The sequence below is a fragment of the Akebia trifoliata genome, chromosome 8 (assembly GCF_017979445.1).
Source record: "Akebia trifoliata isolate Shusen 1 chromosome 8, ASM1797944v1, whole genome shotgun sequence".
Classification (NCBI taxonomy): Eukaryota; Viridiplantae; Streptophyta; class Magnoliopsida; order Ranunculales; family Lardizabalaceae; genus Akebia; species Akebia trifoliata.
The window spans coordinates 7,831,243-7,848,916 of record NC_141382.1 but is presented as its reverse complement, the minus strand read 5'-3'; the positions used below and the strand labels follow the sequence as shown (position 1 = coordinate 7,848,916).

General features: G+C 30.4%; 1 protein-coding gene across 1 annotated transcript; it reads left to right on the top strand.

Annotated features, from left to right (window-relative positions):
• The first annotated feature begins 15,842 nt into the window (after positions 1–15,842).
• Positions 15,843–17,473, top strand: LOC147395869 (NAC domain-containing protein JA2-like). Its single transcript, XM_086449727.1, has 3 exons — positions 15,843–16,105; positions 16,313–16,581; positions 17,056–17,473. The coding sequence occupies exons 1-3, from the start codon at positions 15,892–15,894 to the stop codon at positions 17,359–17,361; spliced, it is 789 nt and encodes a 262-aa protein (XP_086305853.1). The 5' UTR covers positions 15,843–15,891; the 3' UTR covers positions 17,362–17,473.
• Positions 17,474–17,674: the final 201 nt, after the last annotated feature.

Sequence of the window (17,674 nt, the reverse complement as noted above, 5' to 3'; positions counted from 1 at the left end):
ATGGACATACAATCGGATACCACCATTATGGTGTGGACTTTTGAGTACAAGCTTTGTAATATGACTTTAGGTTAGTGTTAGATTGGAAATATCTCTTGATGTAGTGATGCAAAACGCTGATGTAACATTTTCAAGTGCTTAGGTTTGGACTTGAAATATTAAAAATTTTCATTTCTATAAAAGGGGAGGCTTGATCCTCAAGATTTATTCATTCTTCTTCCCGTAGTTTCCATTGGAGAGAGAGAGAGAGAGAGAATGTTGCCCTACAAATTCTCACCTAGTGATGGCGATTTATTGCGCTATGTCAAAGCTAAGGTAAACGGGGAAAATTTTGAATCAAACCCTATTGAGGACTGTCATGTCTACGAGTCTGAACCATGGAAACTCCTAGGTATGTATGCATTTTATGTGTCTACGTATGTACATGTGGATACGTATATTTATGTTTTGTTACTATTATTCTTCTTCTTTTGTCTTACAAATTTTCAATGACATGTTGAATGGGCTGATTTGCATAATGGAAGAAGATCCAAGAGGTCACACCTTTGTAAAATAGTAGAATTATTATTGTTTCTAGTGGATTGAGAGTCTACTTTAACCCCGATCCTATTACCTTTCAATTAAAGAATGAAATCTATAATGAATTACTTTTATGATTTTTTCACGACTTGAACATATATGTGAGAGACAATAACACAGAACAATATTACTTTGCTCATAGAGAAATGTCTACGCCAAATTCTTCTAGACCCAAACGAAGTATAACAGGAAAAATAAGTGTGTGGAGAACTAATGATGGAAATAAGAAAATTTTGAATTAAGAAAAAAAGCGTATTGGATACAAGCAAGGGCTAGTGTTTGTGTCCGATAAGAAAACCCGACGGATCATGCACGAGTACACACTTCACCATAATAATAAGGTTCTTTTAATTTTTTTGTAATTTAAATTACAATAGGGGTCATTAATTTACTCTAGTCAAATAAAAAAGGTTTAAAAGTAAATTTAATATTTTTTCTATACTACTTATAGTCATTTTTATCAACAACTTATCTACAAATTAAGTTGGATATATAGATTGACTACTTTATAAATATTTTCAAAATATATTTTGATACATAATTTTAGAAAGCCTGATTTATAATATTGTCTATTGACAGTTGTGAAATTCCCGTTCCAGCACACGATTCATTTTAATTATAAATATTTTTACCAAGTAGGAAAAAAATATATTATATTACAAAATACCCATCCCAGAAGTACCTTATTTAATAAGAAATATTAAAGGGGTATTTTAGTAATTTCAAATAATATTTCCTATTTGGTAAAAGAGATTCTAAAAATAGCATTTTACCAATAACTATGTAAACCTATTCATAATAAATTGATCCCAAAAAGAGTATCCATTCAAATTATTAGAAAGATGAAGAATTACACCCTTTTTCTAACTTTTTTTGTTTTTGTTTGTTCTATATTTAGTATTTTAGGAGATATTTGAAGAACTGGTGTTGTGTAGAATTAGAAAGAGTGGGCACGCAAAATGGTTTGAAGATATTGAAGTAGTCAACCATAATGGATCAGTTGTGAGCTTAAACATTAATGTTAAAGGAAATAGAGAATCTGACGTGGCCTTCACGAAAAATTTTTACAATGAAGAAGGAAAGGTTTTGAGTCCGGATTAAAACAATGATTTGGAGATGCCCTCCATCAAAGATTTAGAATATGAAATAGTGCCTTTGAGCCCAGAATATCAAATAATTGGTTTCAATGACATATGGGGGCACCAAAATATTTGAAGCTTTTTGTAAATTTCTAATAAATTTATGTAATTTACATTTTCAATATACATATTGTAAAACCCCAAGTTTTCAATTCGTATCTCGAAGAAAAATAAATAGTGTAATTTTGAGAAAACCTTGAAAGTAGGACTTAAGGGTAAAACTTTAGGATGTTTCTGATCATTTTTAATAGAATTTGACCTTACCATTGAATTCAAAATGATCAAAAAACATACTTTAGCCTATAAGCACGCTCAAATGCGAATCCTAACAGAGAAGTTGTAAAATCTTCGATTACTGAGTCGGATCAAGTTAAAATAGTGACTTTTTGCCAGAGTAAGAATTATTAAGATTCGATTATACCATTGGATTTGTAATGAAATTTTTTTGAATATGGACTACTTATTTTTCATTTTTGAAGCCCAAAAAGTCGAATTATCGTAAAAAACGAAAACGACATTAATTTTAGAGTAACATCGGGCCAAAAATGTAAATTTTTATTAGAAATATAATTTGCAGAAATTGACCATACCATTAGATCTAGAATGAAAAATTATGTGAAATAGAGTATTCATTCGTCCATTTTGGAATCCAGATGGTCAAGTTATCGTCGATCAAAACAATAGGGGAAATACCGATTTTGTCCCAAATTTTATATAAATAAATTTTTTTATATTTTTTAATTCATTGTCATCCCTAACTCGTTTAAAAACCAGCCAACAAAATAACAAATTTTTTTTTATTTCTTCTGATCTTCCACCTCAGATCTCTCGCAAATAGCTCGCCGTCGACGACCGACGCAGAAGGGAGAAACATCCGCAGTCACGTTCTCTATTAAATCCACCCAACCTCTTTCCATTTCACTTTCTTTTTCACCCCGTATCGTCAAAAATCAGCTATATTTTTATACGGGAATTTCGAAACTTAACCCTAGATTTCATTCGTTTCGGGATCAAACCGCCCTCCGCTACAGAAAGGAGAAAAGACGATGGCGTCGAGATCTTCGAAACCACCGGGTCAAATTTCAAAATCAATCATCTCGAACTTCGAGTCATCTCGATTTTCGCGCACGCGCTTTGATCCTTTCGCACAAAGATTTTAAGGAACTATTAATTTCTATTAGTAATCGTAGATTGTGAAAATTGCATTTAGAATTTTATTAAAAATTTGTGGTAAGTTTTCAAAAATATAGAATTCAATTGGTTATTTCAAATTCACGATAGAACTTGCATATTTGATATGTTTAATTGTATATTATAACAAATTACACATGGGTAAGATGTTTCATCGGGTTATTTATGTCAGTTGGTCCTATGCACCGCTCGGACCTCGTTTTAATATAAGTTTTGTACTTTTTCAAGGTTTTTGATAAAAATGAACTTCATAGTTAGAAAAAATGATTTATTATTCAATTAACTCATATTGAGTTAATGAATATCAAAAAGTGGATATTTTATTTGAGAGATTGAAAATTGTAAAATTCGAAAAAAAAAAAAGGAAAAAGGGTATGAAACGGTAAAATGTTAATGTCACACCCGAGGGGTGATGTCTGCATTTTACATTGTTGTGTTGTTTGTAAGTTGGTGAACGGATATCCAGGAATAATGTTACTGGTTGCATGTTTATTTACTTTCTGTTAGCGCGAGGCGCTATTTACTTTTCCGTTATATTATTTATGTTAGGCCGATTGGCCATACTTGCATAGTAGGAAACTGGATATCCATTCTCAACCTTGTATTGTTAATTTCTCTTTTGTTTTCAAATGAAAGTAATATATATATATATATATATATATATCTATATATATATATATATATATATATATATATATATATATATATTATATATATAGCTATTTTGCGAGCTGTTAAAAAGTCTGTGAATGCCTGAAGGGATAGTGCATCATATCATCCGGAGTGGTGTACTATCCTGGGATGTACGGTAGGGACCACCAAGCTCATATGTGGTATGGGACGCGTATGAGAGTGGAGTCATAACTGGAATCCGGGTTTATTCCTCTCTATCTTTACCAGTGAACTTGTAATGTAAAGGTGATCGTATACAAATGATTTGTATATTTGGGAATCACATGTACGCCTGATCGGCATAGACGAAGATGATTAGTTAGTGATCACTAACAATCTATAGTAGTCGAACGTTCTGACACATCGAAAAGAGACCCATTGCTTACGGTTAAGTCAAACGGCCAGCCTGAGCCGAATAAATGGTCAACCAAGTGTGGTAAATGTAGCGACCGGCCACAAAATCAACAACTAAAAGTCAGAGAAAAATTATAACATCATGTCCCGACTGGGAGCGATCCAGTCATGAATCCCAACTCTCTAATTCCAATACTCCACCATTGTGTATTATGTATATGTTGTCTTATTTTGATATATAAAATAAAATGCATGTTTCATGTTTCCATTTGATCAATTAGATTTATATAAAAAGAGAATGTTATAGTGAGTACTGTTGATCGATGTAATGTGAGTTTTAAAATATTTAGTTACTAATTCCTGGCTATATGTACCAATTAATCGTAGGTTCTTCTATAAAATTTTGTATATTTCAAAATGATTCAGTATGTTTATTCGTTCATGTTAGGAAGGGTTATTAGCAGAAATTATTTATTTCCTTACTGGGTAACCATTGTTACTAACACTTTCCTTCTCCATTTTTTAGTCTCAAATTTAGAGCTTGGCGAGGTAGGTATAAAGCACGAGTGAGGATCATCTGATGGGTCAGATAAACAATCAAAGTTCGTCACCTAGTGAGTATTGGGGCTATACCCCCTAGTGAGTCGATTTGTCAAGGAGTATTATAGATGTTGTTCTGAGCGTTAGGACTTTTATCAGAGTGAGAAATTTTTGTATATAAATTTTCTTCTTCCGCACTCTGATTTATCGTACGTTATTAGACATATATAGGCTTCCGTTAGTATTATATTTTATTTGTTTATATGTAGGATTGTATATCGTTTATCAGGTGCAGGTTAAACGCCTTGGAATGTTAACATAAACAAAGAAGACCATGTCGAAATTTCGAGGTGCCACCTAGTACCTCGAGATCTGACATGGGGATTTATGTTAACGTTTGGCGGGACGCCACATATATATATAATAATTATTATGAATTATTTTAAGAGTTAGAACACAGTTTAATGATTTTTTATGGATAAACTAATGATTTTCTATGAATAGATTAGTGATTTATTTTATGAAATTTTATGTTTATTTTTTTATAAAAAAATGTTACTTACAATTTATTTAAAATCCCAATAGAGATAATAGTCCCTCCACCCCAAGGAAATTTTTTAATATAATATGGCATATAACTATAAGTTATACATGAAATGAAACGGACTATTTGTATGCATAGTTCCATCAAATCCCAATTAAAGATTAAAAAACATTCTTCAAACATCATAAAGGTTTGACTCAAATTTTAATCTCAATATTATAACACTCATTCAAACGATTTTAGTAGTTGCTTGCAATTATGATTAGTCATATAAGATCCTAAACCCAAAAAATAGATCAAATCTAAGAAATAATGAGATAGTCTCTTTTGGCACCCCAACTTTTACTTATTATTTTCTTTTTTTATTTGGTGTAATCAATAAAATTTAGGATCCCAATAGTAGCTCTCCAACTTTATTTATAAAATAAATATTGATATAATTTAAAATTAATTATTCAATAAAAATTTTACAACAAAAAAATGGATTGATTTAGATAATTTTAAATTTTTTGATAAATATAATTAATTTTTCACAATTTAAATATTCATTTTATAAATAAAATTATGGTTTTGTTTGATTTCATTGTTTTTTGTGTTTTTATATTTTGTTTAACTTTATTTTTTTTTTTAAATTATTGATTTTGTTTTACTTGTTGTGTGCTAGCAAATCTCCAAGGGGGAGGGGGTAAGAAAATAATTTATTGTTAATGAAGAAAAATCATGGGTGTTGGCAAATCATTTTTTTCGCAAATTTAGAGTTTTTGATGTGTCTAACAATGGAAATTGCCATTTTTCACGGAATTTCAATTTCCTCCTAATTTTTCATGCAACCAAACATACCTTAAATTCTTTTACAATTCGATCATTGTATGAACATGAAGTTGCAGGCCGGGGTCTCAAGAATGATTAATTTTTCCAATTTTTATTAATTAATTTGGTTATCCTTTTCCATTTTCTTTTGATTTAATTTGATTTATGCTCATCGGAGCTACGATATAAGGATAAATTTTTTCAGTATTTTCAAAGTATCATGTTCTCTTTATAAGAATTCGAGAGACATAAACGTTAATTCTAATATATTCATATTGTTAATGTTTACATCACTGGCTTTATGAACATGTTTATGAGTGGATTCAATTTGTTTATAGGTAGAAATCACCAATCAATTTGTTTATTTAATTTTTTTTTTTGTAAAAGTGTTTACTGCCAAGAGCAACCACAACTATTATACCTACACACACAAAGTCAAGTTGAGTGGTGATTTCCAACAGTAGCATGTTTTACATCATATGCTTTATGAACATGTTTATGTGTAGATTCTAGTAATGAAAAATACTTGAATTTTATAGCTAGAAATCACCAATCAATTTGATTTTTTTATTTTTTATTTTATGTAAGTTTACCATCGATGGACAACCACAACGATATATACCTACGGACAAAAAGTCAACTTGATTGGTGATTTCTAACTATATCATTTTAACATATTTATATCATGGTCCTTATGGACAAGTTTATGGGTGGATTCCAGTAATAAAAAATTACTTAACTAAAGGGCAGCCACAACTGTATGCCTACACACACACACACAAAACACTTTGATTGTCGATTTCTAACTGTAACATTTTAACATATTTCTTTTTATAAACAGGTTTATGGGTGGGTTAGAATAATAAATAAAAAAATACTTCAATGTTATAGTTAGAAATCACTAGTCAATTTATTTTTTGTATCTTGGGTATAAGTTTATTGAATGGTGACAAAGCTTGGGGAGAAATGATCAAACTCTCTAGGGGAATGGACTCCTACAATTAATGTTCTATAAGTTTTTATTTAATTGATAGGATTTGAATAAGGAATAATAGGATTCAATAAGATCAAAAAAGGTCATAACCTTATTGTTTTCATATTGAAGAGGGTCGAGTCTAAATTATGTGACACCCCTTGAAATGGGTCATATCTTTTATTTATTTTTATTTATGATAATCGGGTACTTGTGTAGATGGCGGACTGGGCCGTTATTTGAGCTTTCCCCACTCCGTAGACCATGGTCTTATCCAAGGACTAATCTCGGGGCACATGCAATGCTTGCACATCACACGCACCAAGTAAGTGAGAGTGCGCACTCACGAGTGGCCCTGAGGAATTAATCCTCATACTGGGTATTGAACTCATGACCTAGGGGCATTAACCGTTTATCGATTCAAAATTGCCATTGAGCCAACCCCTTGGGATTAAATGGGCCGTAGGATTTGGCCCATAGTTCGATAAATTAATGTTTCAAGTTCATTCAAACATAAAATTATATCAACAAAAATTACCAAATAGCAGTTGAACATTGAATTTCCATATATATATGGGTCCCGTTCAGCAACAAACATTTTGGCAAAACATTTTTCAAAAGATGGGATAGAAGTTTTGGAATGGGCTGATTTTTGGTGAGGATGATCTCTTCTTAGAGATCATCCTCACCAAAAATCAGCCCATTCCAAAACCTCTAACCCATGTTTTGAAAAATGTTTTGCCAAAATGTTTGTTGCTGAACATTTCCCTATATATATATATATATATATATATATATATATGTCATTATAATCTAATGCCCCCTCTGTCATACGCCCCCCTACGTCCCCGTCATAGAATCATAGATTGTTTGCCTTGGGATACACGAGAAAAAGATTTATAGTTCTCCATATCCCGAGGCAAATGATCTATGGTTCTATGATGGGGGAGTATGTCAACGGAGGCATCTAAAATCATTATTCTCTCTCTCTCTCTCTCTCTCTCTCTAATGTGGTAAATTTAAGTTGCCTCCCCAAATATTAGAATCTTGTACTATTGGGAGTTGGGTAGCTACTTCATTCCCTAGTCTTAATGACTAAATGTACTACTGGGAGTTGGTCCTTCATATTTATTTATTGCTGGGTTTAATGATATAAAATCACCATTCTTTTGTTTCTAAGGGTTAATGGGCTTTTCCACTTATGTAGGTTATTTTGGTATTTTCCTTGTTATTAACTTATGAAAAATAAAATGAGGTCTCTAGATGGTTGTTAGTATCCATAAAATGATGTTTATCTTTTGGTAGAGTGTGAAAACATTAAGTCTCTATGTGAGTATTCTTCTTCTTTTGTAAAACTAAGATGTTCAAGATTATTGAGGGAGGTCTTCACATTATAATCACGGGCTTGTGAAACGAGAGTGAAATTGATTTCTTGTTTGAGTTTTGATAGATTTCATCGGAGAGTTAGAGGTAAGTATAAATAATCATTCTTGTAATTTCTTCCTTAAGTAGTGCCTTCATAAACATTCATCCAACAACCTGTTCATAAACCATGAGAGGATGTCTGACATTCATGGATTGGGCCCATAAAAGTGCCTTGATGTGTATAAGTGGAACAAGTATCACAGCACGAGCCAAGAGTTTCTTATCTTTCTTCTAGACAAATTGTTCTATGAAAAGACAATCACAATCACATGCATGACTCACCTTCTATCTTGCATTGCTATATATATATGTCCATTTTGGGAGTTGGGCTTGAGAATTTGAAGCCCAACCCAAGTAAGATGGACTTGGATTAAGATTTTGAATAACCCAACACCTTTCAGGGGGACATAGTCACCATCCAGTCTAACACTAACTCACACTCTAGTTGATTACCCCACATACTAGTTAACTGCCAATAGCCAGTTTCCTTACATATGGTGTGTCCAAATGAATTTGTCTAACATAATTAAATTAGAGTTTAGATTAAACAAAAATTGAAGCCCAATCAATTAGATTATAGTGTTTGCAAATAAATATATATCTACTATCTACTAAATAATAAAAGATGAATTCTGCAAGATTACTTAATGTTAAGTCGCATGGGTTATTAATGTTAGAATATCAATTATGATGTAGTATATTAAAGTACATCAAGATGCACCAGATCATTATCTTATGATTAGAATGTTTAGTCAGAATATAGTTATACACTTATGTAACTTCCGCATGTAATCTTTATCTATTAATAGAATTTCACTAGAGATATAATTATCCGGAAATTTTAGTTATCAAATCTTTTCAACATTATAACACTCATTCATAGAACGTAATTTGCTTTTCTCTTTAACATTGAAATCTAATACACTCTAAAATTGGATTATAACTTTAAGTTATCTACAAAATGAAAATTTTGTAAATAGGGATAGTGGGTCCAATTTGCAGGTAAAGAGCTCGTGGTTTCCCCGTCAAGTAAAACACCTCAATGGACTCCCATAGTGGATTAAGTTTTTAAATTTATTATTGGACATATAATCAAGATGGATCAGGCTTGGATCCAACTTTGTATTAATCCGATAAGGTCTGTTATGGATCCAATCTAAAGCATCACTATAATTTGATTTGATTTAAGAAATGCAAAATGTAAATTTATATTATTTGTATATTTCAACACATTATTGGTTAAGATCACTATTGGATTGGAAGGATCCGAAATTGGTCCTATAAGTTATCAGATTGGGTCCTTCTTCGAACCCAACTCCTTGAAATGGGTCTATAGTTAACTCTTATCATGGTTGGGACTTTGAACCATCATATTAAGATGGAGTTGGGGAAAGAAATTTTCATGGAAGTGGTTTTAGGATGCATTCCTAGCAATTTCAGTAAATAAATTGGAGCTTAGATTTGGAGATTGAAAAGTATTATAAAAAGGGACCCAAGGTTTCTTCAAATAATCTCTCTTTCCATAAGTTTCCAATTGAGAGATAGTGATTGGTAGTAAGCTTTGTATTGGGTTATTGTTTGTGTTCCTCCAATGTCACACTACATATCCTCACCTAAGGGTGCAGCCTTATCACGCTACCTCAAAGCAAAGATAAACAAAGAAATACTTGAATCAAACCCTATTAACGATTGTGATATCTACAATTTTGAACCATGGAATCTCCCAGGTATAATGTATATATATTCTTTTAATTATTTTCTTAGGAAACTGATCTCAGAGGTGTATCTTTGAAAATATGAACCAAAAGTTCTCTTGATAGAAAATATGATCATTTTGAGGCCAACTTTTTTGGATATTGTCCTTATAAAGATATTTAAAAACATTATTTGATTAAATGCCTAAAATACTTTTTTAAACAACAACGTTTCCATTCCATAATTTATGGTCTGTCCATGCTTTTGTGAATAGTTGAGATACCGCTAATTTTTTAAAATTGATGTCATGCCCCTTAACCTCATACATCTCTTATAGAATAATAAATGCATTATCATCGTCATCGTCATCGTCATCATCATCATCCAAGAGGTTGAAGATGATTGGTTTTGGGGAAGAAAAATCAAGGGGTTTAAGTCATTTTTCATATTTTTATGCGAGAAGACTGAGCATAAGGGTCGTGGGCATGTCATCAATTTTAAAACATTGGGGTGTCTTAAATATTCACCAAAACGTCTTTAAATAGATATTTTAGGTATTTTTAAATCGTGCTTCAAAAGGTCTTTGTAAGGATAGTGTTTTTTTAAAAACGAGTTTTGAATAATCTAAATTTTCTCTGGGGAGACATTTTGGTCGATATTTCAAAAATAAATAAATAAATACAGTATTTGAGATCAGTTTTCCTTTTTTTTTTCTTTCTTTTTCCTTCCCCTAACTATTCTTCTTCTTTTCCACGTTTTTTATGAACCTTCAATGTTTGTTTATGATTTTAGGCTATGAGAGCATGGAAGTAAGTAACCCATCTTCAACTTGTTGGTGTTGATGTAAATTAGGATTTTCGTTTATGTGAATTAAATAATAAAAATAAATTGCAAGCATGATAAAATAAAAAAAAAGTGAGAACAATCCAATACTGCAATAAAAATTAAATAAAACTCAAAACAAAAAAAAAAACAAAAAAAAAAACAAATATATTATATATATATATATATAGATATATATATATATAATAGGGGGGCGTCAATGGCCAACTTTTTAGCAAACTTTTTGGCAAAACATTTTTCAAAACATGAGTTAGGTTTTGGAATGGGCTGATTTTTGGTGAGGATGATCTCTATGGTGAGGGATCATCATCACCAAAAATCAGCCCATTCCAAAACTTCTAACCCCATCAAAAACAGTTTACAAAAAATGGACGGTCCACGATTTTTCAGCTGGTAAACATGGGTTAGAAGTTTTGGAATGGGCTGATTTTTGGTGAGGATGATCTACTCACCGTAGAGATCATCCTCACCAAAAATCAGCCCATTCCAAAACCTCTAACCCATGTTTTGAAAAATGTTTTGCCAAAAAGTTTGCTAAAAAGTTTGCCCTTGAACGCTACCCTATATATATATATATAGGGTCCCGTTCAGCAACAAACATTTTGGCAAAACATTTTTCAAAACATGTGTTAGATATTTTGGAATGGGCTGATTTTTTGTGAGGATGATCTCTACAGTGAGGAGATCATCCTCACCAAAAACCAGCCCATTCCAAAATTTCTAGCCCCAGTTTACAAGTTGAAAAATCGTGGACCGTCCATTTTTTGTAAACCATTTTTGATGGGGTTAGAAGTTTTGGAATGGGCTGATTTTTGGTGATGATGATCTCCTCACCGCAGAGATCATCCTCACCAAAAATCAGCCCATTCCAAAACCTCTAACTCATATTTTGAAAAATGTTTTGCCAAAATGTTTGTCAAAATGTTTGTTGCTGAACATTTCCCATATATATATATATATATATATATTATTTTTTTTTTCAGAATTAAATTATTTTTGTTAAAGTGGAAAAAAAATTCTATATTTTATAAAATATAAATTTTTTTTAACTGGAAAAGTATTTACTGTTTTATAGAATAGGGAAAAAAAAAATTCCTATTCATTTCATAAATTTAAGGATTGGTATTTGTCATTTTAACTCTGAAGACCATAAATTACCATTTTTGTAATTGAAATGAATAATATGCCATTTTGCTATTTTTTTTTTTAATTTTAATTTTAATGTACAATTTTCATAATTCTCTCAAAGTTTAATGGTCTTGGCTTTGGTTACTTCAGGAATTCAAGCGGGGACCGATCCATTAATACCCCTAAGTAAGATTGTTTTACTTGAAGAAGATTTGAAATAAGTGAAGGTTGATTGCTTTGGTTAGAGATTTGAAAAATATAAAAATTGGGTGAATTTGTCCATGATTTGAAAAATATGATTTTTCAAAGCAATTCATTTTGACCACAATAGTTGGAATCCCGTTGTTTTGGACCAGAACACCGCTAGTCCACTTTACGTGTGGTTGGAAGATGATTCCATTACGGCATTATAGTGAAAATTCTAAAAGATAACATAAAAGGTTTCCTACAGTCACCACGTGCGCATTGTGCATTATATTTATTATCGGAAAATAACTATGCAAAGTGGTCCAGCCGTCCAAAAAAAAAAAATGAAATATCAAGTAATTATTTTTAAGTTAGTGTTAGATTGGATACTGTCATTATAGTTTGAACTTTTGAGTCCAAGCTTTGTAATATGACTTTAAGTCAGTGTTAGATTGGAAATATCTGTTCATGTAGTGATGCATAGGCGTGTGGAAAACAACTGATGGAAAAAATGAAATTTTGGATCGAGAAAAAAGGTGTATTAGATACAAGCAAGGGTTAGTATTATGGTATAATAAGAAAACCCCATGGATCATGCACAAGTACATTTTACACCAAAATAATAAGGTTGTTTTAATTTTTTTTGTAATTTAAATTATAATAGGGGTCATTAATTTACTCTGGTAAAATCAAAGAGGTTTAAAAGTAAATTTAACATTTTTTTTCTATACAATTTATAGTCATTTTTATCAACAACTTATCTACAAATAAAGTCAGATATATAGATTGACTATTCTATAAATTTTTTCAAAACATATTTTGATGCATAATTTTAGAAAGCCTGATTTACAATATTGTCTATTGACATTTGTGAAATTCCCGTTATAGCATACAATTCATTTTAATTCAAAATAAATATTTTTACAAAGTACAAAAAAAAAAAAAAATTGGGGTCTACCTTAATTCCTGATTGCCTTTAAATTAAAGAATGAACATTTTAATAAATTAATTATATGATTTTTTTTTCAGGGCTTGAAAATGTAAAAGACAAGACTACAAAACAATATTACTTTATTCGAAGAGAAAGGGTGACAAAAAATTCATCTAGACCCAATCGAATTGTGAAAGGAAAATGAGGTGTGTGAAAAATTAATGGTAATAGTAAGGATATTCTTGATAAAGAAAAAAAGACCAATAGGATAAAAGCAAAGACTAGTGTTCATAAGCGACAACGACGAATAAATCCCATGGTTAATACACGAGTACACTCTACCCTCAATTTTTGATCAAAATGAAAAAGTGATGTAGGACATCTACAGTTCTAAGTAGTTTTATAATTTTGTTAAATTTCTATTTTTATATTATTTCTATTTCTAATAGGATTTCTATTTATACTTCTAGAAGGATTTTTATTTCATAGTTATGTTAGCAGTACAATTCTTTGTTAGTTTCTAATTTATTTTAAATTTGTTTTTATTATTTAGACTACAATTAGAATGCTTAAAAATCTCCAATTTGAATTCTAATAGAATTAGAAAGTTAGTATTATGTTATAGATAGGTTAGAAATATTAATTTTTACTATTTTAGTAAGATTACAAGTTGTTATAATGGAGTATTTATGTAAGGAGCTCCAAATCCGAAAATTAAGAATCAATCAATTAATAATCAATTCAATTATCTTTTCTCTTTTAAGCATTTTTTTTTTTTAGCTTTATGTTTTATTTTCTTTTAAATTATTGTTTGTTTATCAATTTAATCTATTGATTCAAATTGATTTTGAGTGTTTTATTGAACACAATCTATCGAATTTATTGATTCACACGATTCCGCTACGTAAAAAAGGTTGGATTAAATTTTTAATTTTGTAATTTATATCAAACCATTTGCTCTTACTAAAGCAAAATGAGGTAATAAAAGTAAATTTATTGAAATTTGTGAGATTCTCATTTTAGGCTTTTAGCACACTATTCATTATGATTGAAATTAATTTTTTTTTACCAACAGCGGAAAAAATTGAGTTAAATTTAAAAATATCCTTCCAAAAAATGTAATGTAATAGTAAAATATTAAAAGAGTATTTTAGTAATTTCAAAAAGTATTTTTCATTTGGTAAAAAGAAATTAAAAATGACACTTTGCCTACTATGCAGATATATTCATAATAAATTGACCCCCCAAAGTAGTGTTCCACATAAGATGCAAAGTTGAACCTTCCCTCTTAACCTTTATTTTATTGATTTATTTCTCCTCTACTTTCCCTCACGCAATTATAGGCACTTTTTTTTTTTTTTTTTTTATAGTAATTATAGGCACTTTTGTTTAAATAAAGAAATAAAAAATCATATTGATTGGGCATAAACATATTTGAATTCAATAATAGGGTTAGTATTATGGTACAATAAGAAAATCCCATGGATGATGCCCGAGTACATTTTACACCAAAATAATAAGGTGGTTTTAATTTTTTTTTTTAATTTAAATTATAATAGGGGTCATTAATTTACTGTTCAATCAAAGAGGTTTAAAAGTAAATTTAACATTTTTTTCTATACAATTTATAGTCATTTTTATCAACAACTTATCTAAAAACAAGTTGGATACATAGATTGACTATTCTATAAAAATTTTCAAAACATGTTTTGATGCATAATTTTAAAAAGCCTGATTTACAGTATTGTCTATTGACATTTGTGAAATTCCCGTTCTAGCACACAGTTCATTTTAATTCAAAATAAACATATTTGAATTCAATAAGCACTTTTCTTAAAATAAAATAAAAAAATCATATTGATCGGGCATAAACATATTTGAATTCAATAAGCACTTTCGTTTAAATAAATAAAAAAATCATGGATAAACTAATAGCACAGCCCTCTACATTTCATGGAAAAACTCATATAAAAAAAATTCAAAAAAAAAATTCTTTTGGATTTGATCCAAGATTTTGAAAATGGAAGGCTATTCAACTTGCAACAAACTTTCAAATTTAAAAATCAAAATTTAACGGTGAAAAATAACATATTTTAAGTTTTTTTAACAAAGTTCATAGAATTTTGTCCTCTACATCCATGTGGCATTGGATCATGCTTTTGGATGCCACAGGTTGAGCTCAATGACCCTAGAAATCACAAAGTCTAGACTTACAACAAAAAACTAAACAAAAATAAAAAATAAAATAAAAATCACAATTTGAAAATAAAAGGGATATCTCAAATATGCACCTAAATATAGAGGAGTGTCTATATTGTTCAAGAAATTGATGAGAGGGGGACAGGTACCACCATTTGAAAATAAAAGGGGTATCTCAAATATTCACAAAAATGTAAGGGGTGTCAAAATCACCCAAAATAATGAGGAGGGAGGAGAGCATGTATCACGGATTTGAAAACTAAAGCGATATATCTTAAATATTCATCAAAATATTGAGGGAGGGGGCAACAAGGCTAAATGGGACTCATGAAAAACAGTATGGGTATCACAAGTATTAACCAAAATATAGAGGGGTTCTAAATCATCCAAAATATTTAAGGGGGCAACAAGGTAAAAAGAGCATGTCATTAGTTTGAAAAGGTGGGGTATCTCAAGTAGTCCCCACAAGGACTTTTGATTGGGGTGCACCATAAGAAAACAAGATGAAATATAACTATAAGATGGAGTAAGATAGGGAATTTTTGTTTGTACATGTTCAAGTATAACTTGGTTTTGCCTCTATAAATAGAGCTCTACTTCCTTTAAAATTTTCATCTCAACTTATATCTTTTCCCTTAATTTCCAATTGAGAGAGTAAGTGAGAGAGAGAGAGACTAAGAAAATGTCACACCTCACATTCTTACCTACGGATGCAACCTTATTGTGCTTCCTCAAAGCAAAGATAAACAAAGAAATACTTGAATCAAACTCCATTATGGACTGTCAAATCTACGACTTTGTACCATGGTATCTCCCAAGTATAAATACAGAAATACTTGAATCAATCCCCATTATGGACTGTCAAATCTACGACTTTGTACCACAGAATCTACCAGGTATGAATGTATATTTCTTTCTTGTTACTATTTTTCTTCTTTGTCTTACAAGTCTCCAATTACATGTTGAGCAAGTTAGTTTGTATAATGGAAGAAGATTTGAGAAGTTGCAACTTTGTAAGGCGTAGAGTTCTTGATTATCATGGGAGTCTGCCATAACTCTCGATTGCCTTTCAATTAACTAATTTTATGAATTTTTTTTTTCAGGACTTGAAAATGTAAAAGACAAGACTACAAAAAAATATTACTTTGTTCAAAGACAAAGGTCTAAGCCAAATTCTTCTAGACCCAATCGAATTGTGAAAGAAAAAAGAGGTACATGGAAAACTAATGGTAATGGTAAGAATATTCGTGATGAAGAAGAAAGGCCGATTGGACACAAGCAAGGACTAGTGTTCATAAACGACAAAAACGAGAAAACCCCATGGATTATGCATGAGTACACTTTACCCTCAATTTTGGATCAAAATAAAGAGGTTGGTCTAAGTTTTTAATTTTGTAATTTAAATCAAGCCATTTACTCCTATTAAAGCAAAGGGGGTATAAAAGTAAATTTATTGAAATTTGTGAGATTCCCATTTTAGGCTTTTAATGCACTATTCATTATAACTGAAATTATATTTTTTTTATCAACTAGGAAAATAAACTAAGTTAAATTTAAACATATCCTTCTCAAAAATGTAATGTAATAGTAAAATATTAAAGGGGGTCTTTTAGTAATTTCAAAAAGTATTTTCTATTTGGTAAAAAAAATTGAAAATGACACTTTGCCTACCATGTAGATATATTCATAATAAATTGACCCCCAAAGTAATATATCATATCAAAATAATTAGAAACCCAATGAATTTCACACTTTTTTTTCTACTTTTTTGGTAATTAATTTGTCCTTAAATTTGTTGTTCATTTATGTTTGGATTGTAACATTTTTATGTTTTGTGTTTCAAAAGATATTTCAAGAATGGGTGGTATGTGGAATTATGAAGAGTGGACGAGCAAAATGTTCTAAACAAATTGAAGAGGTTAACCATAATGGATCAATTGTGAGCTCAAATTATGTACGCAGAGATGCAAACAATAATGCTCAATATATTAATGTCGAGCAGCTACCACAACAACAGCATTATAGTGATGTTCAAGAAAACAGCGAATCCGATGTGACCTCAATGAAAAAATTTTACGATGAAGAAGGGCTTTTCAAACTTGATGAAGCTTTTGAGATCGTGGGGAATGTGAATTTGTTAGATATGGACTGAATCCGGTATCCACCAATGACAAGAGGATACATCTCCAATTTACAAAATTACCCTCATTAGGTTTTTACTTGGCAAGTATTTTATTATGTGGTGTAAGGTGAAAAAAGTTAAAAAGAGGTTATATTTATAAATATTAATATAATAAGGTGTTCTTTGCAAGTAATGTCTTTTACAATGTTGAGGTGTAACTTCACTCTTTGAAATATTAATGGATTTTGATGATAATCCAAGAGGTACAGGATTAATTAATTTTATTTAATCTGTGACTGGCACTTAATTTATTTTAAACATCATCATCATCACCGTCACTATC